This window comes from Clinocottus analis, unplaced genomic scaffold (assembly GCF_023055335.1).
Source record: "Clinocottus analis isolate CAN_PGR_092001 unplaced genomic scaffold, fCliAna1.0.p SCAF_6, whole genome shotgun sequence".
Taxonomy (NCBI): Eukaryota; Metazoa; Chordata; class Actinopteri; order Perciformes; family Cottidae; genus Clinocottus; species Clinocottus analis.
Window position 1 is genome coordinate 5,865,455 of NW_027176218.1, and position 15,711 is coordinate 5,881,165.

At 43.0% G+C, this 15,711-nt stretch overlaps 1 protein-coding gene across 3 annotated transcripts in view; it reads right to left on the reverse strand.

Moving 5' to 3' along the window:
- LOC137803667 (contactin-1a-like) overlaps positions 1-15,711 on the reverse strand; it is a 58,463-nt gene that overhangs the window by 23,709 nt on the left and 19,043 nt on the right. For 2 of the 3 annotated variants that reach the window (XM_068602369.1, XM_068602367.1), the window contains exons 2-3: positions 6,064-6,198; positions 4,004-4,042 (exon numbers count right to left, since the gene is read on the reverse strand). In XM_068602369.1, the coding sequence (XP_068458470.1) occupies positions 4,004-4,042; positions 6,064-6,118 (94 nt within the window). In that variant the 5' untranslated portion in view covers positions 6,119-6,198. Of the gene's footprint in view, positions 1-4,003; positions 4,043-6,063; positions 6,199-13,197; positions 13,299-15,711 lie in introns of those variants that run through there. The other variant, XM_068602368.1, reaches the window with a different exon arrangement.

Consider the following 15,711-nt stretch of genomic DNA (forward strand, 5'->3'; position numbering starts at 1 on the left):
TTTACTTCCCATTTAGCTAAATAAATGTTTTTGTTTCACATTTAAATCGTCACATAATCAATCAAAACCCCAGAGGAACTTAATCCTCTAATGCACGTAACTTTACTCACAGCCGTCTGTTTGGGCTACATCTGCAGCCTGGTTTGTTTGCATGGCCCAGAGTGTCCAAGTGGGACGTATAACATATTGTTTGCTGGAGGCACCAAAAAGCACGGCGTAGCAATAATTACTCACAAGCCCTTGAGCCACACGTTGAGGCACGGTGGCCAACAAAATTGTCCCTTGGGTAGAAATCTTCTCTCTGGATGTCATATGTTGAATTAATCACTAATTCTGCGTCACTGCCAGCTAAATTATTTTTTGCCGAAGTGTGGACATGCGAGTGCCAGTGTCAGCCAGTGTGGTGCCAGCTGTGCAATCACAACTGCTGTCAAAACAAATTATTCTCCGAAATGATGGCTGGAACAGAGCAGAGGTACTCAAACAGGACACGTGAGAATCCAGATGTTTCACGAGCCATAACACATTAATCTGAAGCACAGTCTGCGTAAATAAATCGACGACAGAGTTTCTTTTTTTTTTTTACAGAATCCAGCGCTGGATAAGCGTATTAAAATAACTTTATCTGCTTCTCAGATGTTCATGAGATATTCATCATTCACTCATATTCTCAACAGAGCAGCAGCTCACAACTGTTTCAACCAAAGACGTTCTTAGTCATACAAGTTTCTCCTCAGAGGATCACACAAAAGAACCACTTCATAACTTGTGTTATATGCTCTCATAAGTGTCTTGAAAGTAAGTCCTTCAGCATTAAAACGCATGAAAAATGACAAATCAACTAACGACATCTTCGTTGACTAAGACCATAAAAAAGCATTTAGTCAACAAATGGCCGACGAACGAGTGGCGCTAACAGTTAAAAACCCCAAGGGCATTCAGTCAATTCAGCGAACGTCAACTCTTCAAACTATTTCAAAATCTGCAACTAGCACAACAAACCTTTTGCAGCTCAAATAAAATAACTCCAAAGGTTATTCGACAATGAGAAAACCGTTGCAAATGACTTTCTGTCCATCGACTTGACGGTCGCAGCTCAAACACAAAAACATCCGCTTCCTCAAAGCTCAACGAGGTCACGCCTAGTTAGAAGGAAGAGGCGTCGCCATTCACATGAAACGTATCGACCACATGGCTGGGCCAGCTGGGAAGTGATTCAGTAAGTCTCTATTGACATTTTCAGACTTGTGGTGAAAACTAAAAATCGTTGACACCTATCCTTGAAGTCTGCACGGGGTGACGGCCGCTCTAACAGCAGAATGATCTGCGTGAACATCGCTGTGGACTGAATGATAAGCACTTCCAAGAACAAAAAAAAAAATCTTCTCCCGGCTGGAGGGCCACCTACGCAACACTGTAACCTTCGAGGACAGTGGGATTCACCGCCTCCTCCTATGGCTACGCCATCATCTTTGTCCAAGTTTGACAATGCTTTCAAATTGCCGAAGCCTGAGCAGCATTTCTCACATGTATCAGTGCGCCGTGACCTCAAAAACTGAAGTCTACGTGTACTGACTGATGTGTGTAGCATCAAAAGCATTCAGAAGAGTTCTAATTGCTTCATGCGGTGGTATTTTTAGGGAGGAAGAGTGGAGATATTGGCAACATGGAGGTGACACTCCATACAAGGCACACAGACTGTACAAGTTATATACGGTTGATGCTTTATAGAGCAGCAAAGAGAGTAAACGGAGAGGAGAAAAAAAAACGTCTCCCTCCTGAATCCCTCAACATTTCAACCTGCATGCAGCATCCCAACGTGTTCCCAGGCAACGAATCAGCAAGACTCCCTTTCATTCCAATTTACCCCTTGCTGGCAGCCTGCACTTTATTTTTCTCCCACAGAAGAACATGCGTGGTGCGAATGTATGCAGATGCAGACGTTAACACTGACAGTACGGTAAACGACAGGCTGCTCTGTACAGGAGACACTCTCAATCAATAGAGATCCACAGTATTTGTGGAAGAGGAGACAGCGCTATAGCTTTCTATTGGATTTTTTTTATATTTATAATGCACCTTTGAAAAATCACACTAGCACTCAGAGGATTTCTTTTTGCCAACAAACTTAAAGGAAATCACAACATTTTGAGAAATGCATATATCTTCACCAGGGTGTTAGATGAAAAGAAAATCGATGGAGACTATTTATGGACTATTTCTTGGCCGGGCAGTGACTTCCTGGAGTCTCTGCTGGTTGCCTAGCAACCTCACAGCGACTGTACCCCACCAAGAAACAGACTAACTCACATCCCACTGTAAAACCTCACCATGTCACGTCTACACTTTGGTTTTGATATGACGGCAGCCGTGACACGTAACGCAGCAGGCATGAAAGCGGTTTCTATCTTCTCAACTCAACGAGTGAGCAAATGAGTTTAGTTCCCAAAATGTTGGACTATCTCTATACGCAGCTCTCAAATTGTCACCCAATATTTAATGATTATCTGCAACGATGGATGGGTTGAAGGAAAACAGGTTAAACGATTGAAAAAACAAAAGCAAAGAATTAAATGAAATATTCACACACAAATAAGACACAGTCACCCATCATACCAATAAGATTTTCACCAATATATAACCTCCACCCCTTCACACACATCCCCACAATGAGCCATAGCAGCTCTTATACAGTCTCGGCTTTAATGGTCCTCAATTCATTTGTGCAGTTCAGTCTCATGTCGTGGATTTTCACCGTCTCCATTAGGATTGATGTGCATCTGCAAGTAGGAGAAACCCAGAAATAGCTCCAGTTGAAAGCAGCATGACCTCCAGATAGATTTTCATTAGTCCTGTCCTATTGTGGACCATGAGAAAGGGAGCCATCTGTCACTGCCGGTCCCTTAACGCGTCCAGACAGGCAGACATTATTGTAGTTTTACCACCTCGGGGGCTGCAGTGGGCAGAAGACGGGCAGAGCTGCAACTGAAGCCTGTTTGCATCTGACATACTGCTTTTCTCTGGTTTTCATTATATTTCAGTCACTGAGTAAATCAACAGTACAAAAGCTGAATGGTGTGTTTGACGTGATATCTCTCGTTTTTCTCCAAAACAAATTAGCTTGGCTGCATTGTTCATTTTTGGGGGGGGGGTTTATGTCATATGAAAAGACATGCCATGTGGTTTGGCTTTCTCGTAGATTTCCACAGAAAATTGCACAATTGTGCAAAACAAACGCGGGCCCCTCTTCTGGACATCGTAACCATCTGATGTGTTTTCGTGATTAAAAAACACAATTTAATTCGTAACTTCATGCCAGCAACAGCTCCTGAGCAAGCGTTTGTTTTGACACTATGATGCAATAAGTCCAGGCCGTTCTCGGCTCAAACGGATCTCGTGTTACACCCTTCACTTCGAAAGATATAGTAATAAAATGTTATTGAATCGCAGCCGGTTTAACCTCCCCTGAACTCCAATACCACCGCCTTGTCGACCAACCAGTAAAACAGGTGCAGCGTGCTGGTCTCTGTTTTGAAAACTATATAAATCAAATAGAAATAAGTGTGATTTTTGACATTTCAGGTATCGTCTGAGTGAGAGGAGGGAATCACACCGGCGCTTTAACAGTCGAGTGACCTTTCCGGCTATCAAACATTCTCCGTGACCTTGTGGTCAGTCTTGATCTTGAAATCTTATCACCAACGATAAAACTTTGGACACATAAGTCAAAGAAAATGACATTTTCATTAGATTTATTCACATCAAACACGGTGAGTGGCAGAGTTTCTTGGCGAGACTGATGGTGCTGGCAAGCTCGCTGTACAAAGATTCAGCAGTGAGACATGTCTTCTAATAAGTGTGTGTGTGTGTGTGCGTGTGTGTGTGTGTGTGTGTGTGCGTGTGTGTGTGTGTTTCAGCTCTATCCAAAATCAAGAAGCATCTATTTTCATCATTATTGAGAACTCCAGTCACATTTATTATTTGGTATTTTAATCAGTCTCACCTCCATAAAAGTCGGGTACCTCCTCGTGCATCGATGCATCTGTAACAGTGAAAAAAAAGGATATTGTATCAACATACTGAACTACGACGCTTTAAATATACCTGATGTCTGCTGAACCATTTCTGAATTACATCCGCAAGTGTGTTTCTCTCAGGACACAAGCACATGGATCAAAACAAATGATCATCATCCGTCACCGAGTTCCTTTGGAGAGGTTCAGCTCATAGAATTCTATTTTTTATTTTGCTGCTGAGAATGTGATGAATAGCTGGAAACCCTGCTTTGCAGTGAAATACTGTCTTTGGCTGAGAGCTATCTCTCTACTACATCCTGTTTTTCACAATAAAATAGAAAACTCAAGACATTTGTGGTTTGCCTTCATCGATTGGAGGTTTAATTACTCTGTAATGTTGTATTCAAATGCTCATCTATCCCATTTACAGAGAAAATATCCCAACCAGACGATTAAACAATAATTTCCTTGCATCGTTATACTGCATGTTGTGGTATAAACTGAACTATGGGCCAGCTGATCCACAGAGAATACAAACACACCCGTTCTCTACTTGAGTTACAGCGTAGTGTGTGCCTGACTTTTGTTCTGCCGTCACAGCATTAATGTCAGATTAACCATCAAACTCTATTCTCGTGGCGGCTAAACATAAATGTCAGGCCAATGTTCCAGCCTCACCACCAAAGTCTGTTGGTTGGCTGCTGTCTGTTGAGATCGAGCAGCCGGGCAGTTCAGCCCCGTGTGGGTGAACTCTCCATACTGAGTGTGTGTGTGTGTGTGTGTGTGTGTGTGTGTGTGCGCTGCGCGACCACGGATGTGAAACTTTTGAGGCATTTTGTTTGACGCCCATTTCTTTTCTCTGGAGATGAACGTCAGCGCATCTTCAACAGGATATTCTCAGCTTTAGCTGCAGTGCTGCCAAGACAATGGTGAACTCCGAATTGTCTTACCACGTGGGGGAAGAAAAAAAAAGAATGATACATCTCCTTAAAGTCTGTTTGGATGAGATGTGGAGGGAAGCCGGGAGTATTCCCAATTCAAGCTCCCCCCTTTTTTGTTTTGGTTCATGTGAAATCAAATCTGAAACAAGGGAAACAGCCCAAGGTGTGGGAACACAGAGGAGCTTGTTTTTTTCTTGTTTTTTTTTTGTAGACAGGTCATTTTCAGGCTTGCTGTGTTCTGACCACTTTGCTTTGTTTCCAACACGGCTGACTGCACAGCAACATCACCGAAAGAAAAGAAAACCTGCAAACTCGAGGCCCTTCAAGGGACACGGCTATCCAGCCTGGCAGATATACAGACCTGCTGTTTTTCTTTCTCTTTTTTTGTTTCGTTCTGTTAGCCTTGGCGTGTGTATCATATCTTTAAGTATATCTAGATCGCCTGACATTAACAAGCATCTTGATGTAGTCGATGGAATCAGCTGTCTCCATGTCATCAACTTCAGCATCAATATGTTTAATTAATATGTCCGCTAAAGCTGGGATTGAGTAGCTTCTTCACCTTTTCTGTCTTGTGTCTCATTCATTCCGACAATCCAGTTTAGACGTGTGCTCCTCTCAGTAAACCTGCCACCTGTGTGCGGTTTTCATGCTTTATAGCTGGAGCCGTTAATCAAAGTTTATGCATGAATCTGTAGCTGCAATACGAGTATTTGAGACAATATTTAGACAATATACAAATTTAAAAAAGCAATCAAGACATCCTTCTGATTTCTGAGTGCTGCTTTGAAAAGAACATTCTCTGAGAGCAAATTGAACTCTTGAACTAGTTACCACATTTAATGTGTCACTAAAGCGGACTAAATCCTATTTTGTGTTTTACACTGTTTTATTTGAATTGTAACTCGGAGCTGGGAAGCTGCTCGACTCATGGGTCATACAATAATCCAACAGCTATATAAAGTAACATGATGTTCACATTAAAAGGGCCGAGTGTGAGGTATGAGCTTGAGAGGCGTGTTGCTTTCATCTGACAGCAGTATCTCAAAATACACATTCTGCCGTTTTAATTGAGCTATTCCCTTTCATCGGAGTGTGCTACTGACCTGCAGGGGCGAGAGAGAGGACCAGGAGGTGGAGGAGCAGGGTGAGGTGCAGCATGATGTTGAAGTGAGGACCACCAGGTGGGGTTACAGCTAAAAGCTCGGCTGATGGAACATTAGCAGGACGGCCTGGGTTTCCTTTAGGAGATAAAAGAAAACAGACAAAATTGTATCAGAAATCCGCCTGTGTCGAATCACATGACAAGCGTCAGCAGCCAATCCCGGCCGTCAGGTGGATCACAGGCCAACAGTGTCGCAACGTCTTTACCGTGTCTCTGCTTCCTGTCAGCCCTCGGGGCACATCGATGATTGACATTTCGACCGTTGCCAGAAAAAAATAATCCCCGAGAACTGGCTGAGCTGAGCAGGCACCTCGCCGCTTACTCGCAGCCCCTGAGACGATAACGGCACACCGAGAAGCGGCGGTGTTGCACCAGCTCTCAGCCCCAAACCCAGCAGCACAACATGAGAAGCAACAGCTGTGGGACTCAGGGGGCGCCGACAGAGACGGGAGGATGTGTAGGCATTTTATTTGAAATGAATGCATTGCCACTATACAATTCATATATTTCAAATCACTTTTAGGTGTTTATGATGATTTGTTTTCATCAAACATAGCACAGCATCCCTCCCCATCACAGACCTTTGAGCTTATTTACTGTTTCAAGAGAATCTGAGACAAGTTCTCTCATAACAGAGAGGAAATATCGAAAGGAATGAAAACATAAGCTTGTAGTAAATATAAGTGAACACAATATGGAAAAAGGACTTTAAACGAAGTGGAATGCACCTTTAATGGATTAACTAAGCAAACTAATCATTTTAACCGTCCAAATTAAACAAACAATCAATAAGTATAGCCTCAGAAAGAAGCTTCAGGGAAATCAGATTGGGGAAAATGTCAGTTTGACAACACTGAAAGTGTGCACATTTGTCGCATCATTATCAAATCTTTTGACATGTTCAGAGCTGACAGGAAAATCTCATTAGCACAATATTTCTCCGTCAGGTTCAGCCAGCTCTGCTTTCAATGTCTTTTTTCAAAAGCTTGGCAACCCGCACTGTCAAAACTCACAACCGAATCTAACACCTCCGTGTATTCATTTACTGGTCTTACAGTTCTGAGCATGGGTTCAATATTGTCCATTCATACCCAGGTCGTGCTGGGCTGGTGTGTGTAGATTAGAGTGTAATTGAACATGAGGCAGACACTATTGATTCTTTGCGCACAGCCTGAGGTGTCAGCTGGCGGAGACTGAGAGGTGTGACAGCAGGATTGAGATCTCAGCGCTCGCTAGACAAATAGAGTCTTATTAAAGAAAAATGGATTACGATAGAAGAGAGTCGGTGTGATATTCCGGCTTTGCACGACGCAAACATAACGACACTGTGCGGCTAAACGTCCAAACACACACACACACACACTGAGACGCACACGAAAATGAATTGAGACGAATGGGGCAGAGGCACTGTGCAACTAACACCACATGCACAATAAGTTGGACATAATGTCCGAGCTGTACAGCTGCAGGAAAGCAATACAGAGGGGAATTCATCTTCACGCCGGCCTGTATCCTAGCAACACATTTCAAAAGGAGCAGTTTAGTGTGCTGCGGGGGGGCCTTTTGTGACCGCCGATGAAACTATGCAAACACTCATTTTCAATCTGGAACAACACCGCTGTTCTTGTGGAGGACATGTACGGTTCTCTGCTCATCGGTAGCACACATTCAGCTCTCCAACTCAGATAAAGCCCCGATGAAATAAGTTTATTAAAACTCACTCGCCAGGAACCACTATCCACAGCTATATTGCTAAATAAGGAAGATATTTGTATCTCATAAAACATAGATGGTCTTAATAGATGCACTTAGGAGATTAGGGGAGACGACAAGGAGCCTCATTATAGCGCCACGGCAGTGAAAGAGCCAATCCCGTCCATGCCATTAAGAACTGCCGATGAATTGATATACTGTAAAAAACCATCAGACCAGCGGCACTCAGAGAGGCCGCATGTTCTTATAATCAGTATTAATGGGGCCTCCTACCTCCGCGGCCTGAATGCACGTGACGAGAGCGCTCCAGTCACCGCGGTAAATCACAAGGCCGAGACGCGACAGCGCTCAAACAAGGCCGTTTCTTCTCCCCCATGAATCACCCTGGACGTCGCCAGAGCTATTACTGCATGTGGTTTGATTTTGGTGGGTGTGGGTTGTTTTTTTCTCCCCCCCCCCCCCCCCCCTTTCCCAGCTTTGCCTTGCTCGGTGAATTTCAATCTCTTTCCCTCTCCTTTTACTCCCCTTAGAATTCTCAGCCTCATTGCTCTGAAATCAGAAATCATATAATGCCGAGCAGGGGGCTGCCGGGGGCAGAGTCTTACTGCCGCACTCCAATGGTCCAATACTGTCATTTATGCTTTTATCTTGACCCCGAAATCCCCTCAGGCCACCGAAGGATAAGTGAAAGTGAGGGGAAACCCCTCCTTTTCTCTGCTTGGGTCGATGTGCGCTGCATAATCAAGTGGGTAACTTTATGAACACGTCTTCCTCTATCAGCTTTGGCAGATCCGGTGAATCGGGGGGAGGAGAGACGGAGGGGATGGGCTGGAGCAGAAGAACGAGGGAGATGTCAGAGTGCTAGACTTCAAACCCAAGACGTTGCTCCAACAACCCCCACACCCCCTACCACCACCAGCGTCATTCCTGACACACACACACACACACACACACACAATCAACCCCACCAACATCATCACCATCAGTCATTAACCACAGATTAGCAGTAATCCCTGCAAGGGGAAGCCAAGATGGGGTTAACGCTGGATTGCTCTTAATCGGCTGGAGATGAGAAGATGAGCGCTGCTTAGACACAGCGTCAGCGTCAACTGCAGCAGCATCCAAGTCTTGTCTGAATTCCACAGGGACGCAAACATCTCCAGCAGCCGAGGCACAAAGAGATGCTTTGCTGCCCTTCTGGTTCATATCACTCTAAACTGAACTATTTCAAGACATTTCAGGAAAATACAGTAACAGGGAGATAATTCAATGACGTGTTTCTTCTTCTTTTGAGAGCTCGAGATCGCAGTGGGGCTGGGAAATATATGATTGTTTATCATTTACTGTCATTTGTCAATTTATTTATCGTTTACTGTCCATTGTTACTCAATCAAGTTATTCAATTCAATTTGTTTTTCAATCAAGTCAATTTGATATATATATATATATATATATATATATATATATATATATATATATATATATATATATATATATATAGTTGCCGTCGCTGGGGGATTTGGTGGCATCTCGCGGTGTGGTTGCCCATTGCCAGCAACTGAATACCCCCCTGCTCACTGCTCCCTTTACAAGACTGTGGTGACGTGAGCCATCGAGTGCAAAACCGCCTCGCTCAAAGGTTCATCCTTACACATTACTTTAATAGTCAGCACGTCAACATGGCGGTGGACCGGTATGAATATATGAAAACGTCATTCTTACCTAACAAAAACACGACGCTCCTTATAGTTTCAGATGATTACGCTCTTGAAGACATAGTCGTGAATGATATATTCCATTTCTACTAATCTACTAGCTAGAAAAGCTACTGGCTTTCTAGCTTCTCTGTTGTGGTAATACTTCTGGTGCAGAAGAAGATGTCTTTGAGTGTTTTTAAAATATTTTTTGAATATTCAACTATAGATTTAGGGACAAAACATTCAGCATCAGAGTTAAAAATCAAACATTACTGTTACTCCTCTTGAATGAGCAGCTGAGTTACAGCATGCTCACCTCACCAACCCTACATTTTCACATTTAGGCTCGTTTCATGCTTGTTTATTTGAGGAGTTTGGTCTTCGAGATTGGCATATTGGATTTGATAGATTAACTTATCAGAGTTACCTTGAAACCATCAGTTTTTGACACTGCCAGCCGTCTACTCTGCAGGGAACAAGAGGAGTCCCTCAATGGAGTCAATAAGCAGCGCCCCCAACCTTTTGTGTGTGTGTGTGTGTGAGGGGGGAGGGGGTTTGCCATATCAACCCGCCCTTAAGCTGAATATTACTGCTTGGACTGAGGAAGGATCTAATGTGAATAAGCTCTCTGATCAAACTCTAAAATCACACATTTTTCGACACAGCAGATAATTTAATGTCATCACTAAACGCTTCAGGGAAAAACAAGCGAGACTCAGCGAAGATCCAGATTAAAGATGAAAGAGTGAGACATTGGGTCTCACATCGTCATCGTGAGGCAGCGTCTTCTTTAAGGGCGTTATCTCTTTTTTGCTTCAGTTATCCTGAGACACAGTTGCTTTTTTTTATAATTCACATTCATGATATTGTACACAAACATACCCCACAGCTAATTTAGACATTAAGCTCGAAACCAGTTAACCAACTCCAAGAACAACAACTTCTTGAGTAGCACATATCTGCCATAATGTCACTAACTATTCTCTACTTTCTGTGTTACATATTCTGCTTGGTTGTACAAGCCAAAGTGTTCAAAATTCTAAAAAAAATAATAGTTTGGCATGCTTTTCTCTCAAATAAAAAGCAAGAAATAGAAAATAGCAAAAAAAATCATTTCACATCTGATGAGATCAGACACCTGATATGACTACATACTGTGTTGGAGCACAAGTCCCAGAATGAAACACAAGCTGTGACCCTTCCATCTTCATGCTGAATCAGGGACCACAAAGCAGTGGTGATACATTTATGCTAACTTATAAATTATTCATGACAAAATCATTGATTTTGATTCAAAAGTGTGCCACAGACAGCCAGCGTGTCACTTCAGCCTCATCTCTGAGGGATGCTCTTCTCCACTGTACCGATGTGCAAAACAAGACTGGGCTGAGATACAGGCAAACAGGTTTATTTCTCCAGAAGACCAACAGAAAGATTCAATCAAATAAAAGGATCAGAAAGAGGCTATCCAAGCCTATTACACAGAGGATAAAGCAGTAACCCCAAGACACACACACACACACACACACACACACACACACACACACACACACACACACACACACACACACACACACACACACACACACACACACACACAACAAAGGTAGAAAAAAAGAGTCTTTCTGTGCTTTGTGCTGCACAGGTCCACTGTTGCTAAGCAGGAAGTGATTCAGCACTTAATAGAAAAAATAACTACACTTTTCAGTTTGGAACCGCTTTCTTTCTTCTGCAGTCACAATTCACCTTTCATCTGTTCCTATTTCACAGAACAATCTTTTACTCTCAGAAATCCAGTTCATCTTGTTCTCTTAAATGAGAAGCTGTCCAACAGTTCAGTGTTATTCATTGATCAAATAAAACAAAGGCACAGTTATTTAGTTAGTTAGTCATTTTCAGGCTGGGCAAAAACACCTCAATAGCTCCTGAACCCAGAGAACAGGCAGCATGCCTCAGTAAGAAGGACAATATTATTCATGATGTAATCCAGCTGCAGACGATCCAGTCAAGGCTCGTTCACCGTGTCAGTCTATCTCACCCCCTTTTCCCTCTCTAACTCCCTCACTCGCTCTCTGTCTTTCACCCACTGGACATTCAGGCTAATGTAAGCTATTTATCCCAACCGCTGCAGTCAACACAATGCTCCCCCCCGTCCCCTCCCAAGGGCCACACAAACTCAGCAACCACAGCTGACCTGAATATCAATGACACCAGTCAATCAGGCCATGAAATCTAGAGCTGGACGTCTGTATGAATGACATTAACCTCAATTCAGGTAATGTCTGCAAAGTGATGCAGAGAGGGGCAACAGCAAACATGTGGCTTGAATCATAAAAAAAAACTGACGACAACTTCTGCCGACCATTCCACAGTGAGAGTTTGTTCCCTGTCAGGCAGCGAGGACGTTCATGTTGTTTGTGACAAACCAAGAACGTGCAATGACAGCTGTTCATTTTTCTATCTTGAGTGAGTAAAGTGATGATTTAACAGATGTGTAAATGTATATGTGCGCACAAAAAGGATGAAAACGAATGAAGACAATCTGTAGCTGATCATTCTCTCTGCTTCCTTTAAACACAGCAGATCTGCATGCCAAACCATAATAGTAGGTACCGCCTCACTCTCTCGGGATCGAAGCAAACATTTCTTGACAGTGTGACAATCTGCGGACTGGACTGGACGATATAACATTTGGGATATTAAAAGATGGTTAAATGAGAATTCAATTCCAAAATAGGCTTTTATGTTTGCTACCAAAGTGACGACACCAAAAGGACTAAATGTTAGAGCGGAGCAGGTAGCTATGAATAAACCTGCCCTCTTCTGCCACCTGGATATTACCATTGATGTTTAGATACAACACTCTGACGTCTCTATCACAACATAAAATTGTTTAACAGTTGTCTTTACGTTGCGGTAATTTACCGTAGCACAGAAATGATTTGACCTTTTAGTGCAACAGCCATCAGAGAGTGTGATACGTTCTATGTGAGGATACGACTCAAGAGACATATATGAAATACTATAAGTGCTTCCAAGTATGGAAAGTATGCCACATCATGCATGATAAAGTGTGCCATATTGGCAAAGGTCAGAGGAGACGTGCATTCCATAAAGAAAGAGTGCTTAACTTAATTACTTCATGCCACATCTGTCCATTAAAGATACTGGCTTCCATGGAGGAGCAGTGGTATGCTTCCACTGATGGTTGGACACTCTGCTGTAAATAACTGTTATTGCTAAGTGACAGAATCTGACAGTCAATCTTACACTTAATGTCAAAGGCACAAGGAAGGAAAGTTAATATATTGCAATTAGCGACAACAATCAATACCTTCAGATTGCACAAAGGAAATGTCTCAGAGGGAAAGAGTGAATGCAGTGCATTGATTCTGCATAGCTACAATAAATACAAACAATAGAAAGCTTAATCTAAGTCGAGCCTTCCCCACAACATATCCCATTCATCCCCTTATAGGATTAGAGGGTGTGAATCCAACATTAGGCTCCAGATTAACTTGACAAACTGAATGTTTAATTGCATGGTCAAGAAGAGGAGGAGGTCACCAATTAGTGGGGAACACACAAAGCCATGAGAGAAGCGCGGTAAAACAATCAGGGCATGGAGTGTGTGTGTGTGTGCTGCGACTCTGCAAAGTGCTTACCTTGCTGTGGAGGGCTATCATGCCGGTGGCTATGTGTCAAGATGAGCTACTTAGCAGCCCGTGTCCCCATCCCCTCCAACATGCCTACCCTGCCAAGTGTCCTAAATACTCGGCTCCATTGTTTGCCTCAGAAACGAGCAGTGCTGCTGGATGGAAGCTCTCTCTCTCTCTCTCTCTCTCTCTCTCTCTCTCTCTCTCTCTCTCTCTCAAGGTGCAAAGAGACGGGAGGGCCGGTGGCAAAAAGAAAAGGCTAATTCCCCGAGCAGGACAGGGAGCCATGCAAATGGGACACCAGTGAAGACGCCTCCCTCCTCCAGTAAGAGAGCGCTCCACAGAGGGGTCTTCTCTCATCACTGTGGCCAGCAGGGGGTTTAATCTTTTAAGCCCTCCCACCTCACGCAGACACACGAGCAAAACACACACACAGACACACACACACACACAAACACACAGACAATCACAATTTTAGAAGTAACACCCCTTTTCCTAAGTCCCCCAACTTAAACCCCAAACTTTTGGAAAAGATGCCCATTTGTGGGGGCTGAAAAAAAAGAAAAGACAAGGCATGCGTTGCAAAATAATTACAAGTCTGTTTGTCAGTGCAAGACCAACGAAGTGATGATTAGGCTGCGATATGGATTCGTAACTTGAAAGTTGATATCATTCTCCCACTCCGAAGCACATGCTGAAGTTAATTGTCTTCAGTCTCTTGTATTTCCCTTCTTCTATTCTATTTATCTCAATAAAGAAGAGCCAACAATAATTGAGCATTTCTTTGAAGTTAATTTATCTCCTCTCTCCTCCTTGAATAGAAGTCTGCTTTTAGTTTCTTTACTTGTACTAACAAACGAGCATATTGAATGTCTAAAAGGTCCACTTTTTAAAAGAAGTACAATCCGTCACCCAAAAGGTAAACTTAAGTCAGTAAAAAAACAACAACAACAGAGAGAGGTTGAGAAAAGCTAAAGTAAGTATCAAGAGCCATTAAGCAGAACAGTGAAGCGCGTACCTCTCCAGTAGAGCTACTCACAGGCTAACAGCTTGATGATGATGTATTATTCAGCCGCTCCCAGTTGTTGTGAGTTTCATACTAAGCCTGCGTGGTGACATGAGGTTTAAGTGGTGTCTGCTCTGTTCTGTGGACAGGAGGCAGCCACCATTAAACTAACTCTCAAGTTGTGCCTTTGGATTGCATTAACTTGGGACATGCAGGGCAAGTGATGCAGGGATTTGGTAGATGGGGCACTAGAGCAGATTTAGGAGATTTGGAGCCTTGTATGGCCGACAAAACAAATTTGTCTGACTTTCAATAAGCTTTAGGTTGGTATTAACACATGTAGCAGCATTTTTAGCCCAGCCGGATTTGACAACATGATAAATTGGGTGATCGAGCTAAAACAAAAAACAAAAAAGGCTTTGTGCTCGGACACATTACAGAAAGCAATTCATTGATTCAAATTATTGGATTCCATGGTGCCTAATCATGCAGAGGTCCCCATACTGTATTACCATCTATCTCTCTGTGTGATTTATGTCCAGCTAAGGCTCTAAAGGAAGAAAATGCATCTTAATTGATATGATAAATGCCTTAAGTTATGTCATGGAGGGATTGGGAATGACCCAGACAGGACTGGAGATTTATAATATACAGTCAAAGAAGATCCACTTGAAAAAGCTAAGGCTGTAAGTAACATTAACTTTGTGGGTCATTCAACTTACATAAGTGATTACAGAAAATAAAAGGGATTATGGGGAGCAAGTGGTGAGAACAGCGTGTTTCAGTGCTGAAAGCAGATAAAAGTCATTGCATTTCGTACTAAAATGTTCCTAATGAAATCGGAAATCTACAAATGTCTGCACTTAACCTTCAAGTGATCAAAAGCTAATGGATCAGGTCAAGAGGAGAGGGCGGCAGATGATGCTTGAGACCAAATCCAATCTAATGGCTTCCATTAAGAACCGCCAGACAGGACACTCAAAAGTCAGGAGAATTGTGCAAGGAAGGAAGAAGTATCATTTACTTTTATGAGCGAGCACTCCGTTACCTTTCATAAACCATGAGCCCCCTGGCTAATCAAAACCATGCAAATCTGTCAGAAGCAAACAGCATGTGGAGCAGGGCAGAGTGCCACGGCAGAGCAGAAGGCCTGTGTCTGGCTGGCTTGACTGCTTCGGCTCTTTTTCTTCAGATGAGATTTACCCAAGACTTCTGACTCAGCACAATCCCACCGCTGACAGGAATAAAAGAGGATCATTTCCTCCCGTCTGTCTATGTTACAGAGTTGCGGTACATTCAGAGTGGGTAAATAGTGTTTGTTCCATTTCGATATACCACTCTGACCACAACAGGCAAGATTAGCATTAGCACCATAATCATCATACATACATTCTCTTTTGTTTTGTGACCAGTTTTATGGGACAAAGGTGCAAGAAGGCCGTTAAAACAATAGTGAGTGAATGCAGTCCTGCAAGGAATAGTTTAACACAGATAGAAGGCATGTGAGCCTCATTTGT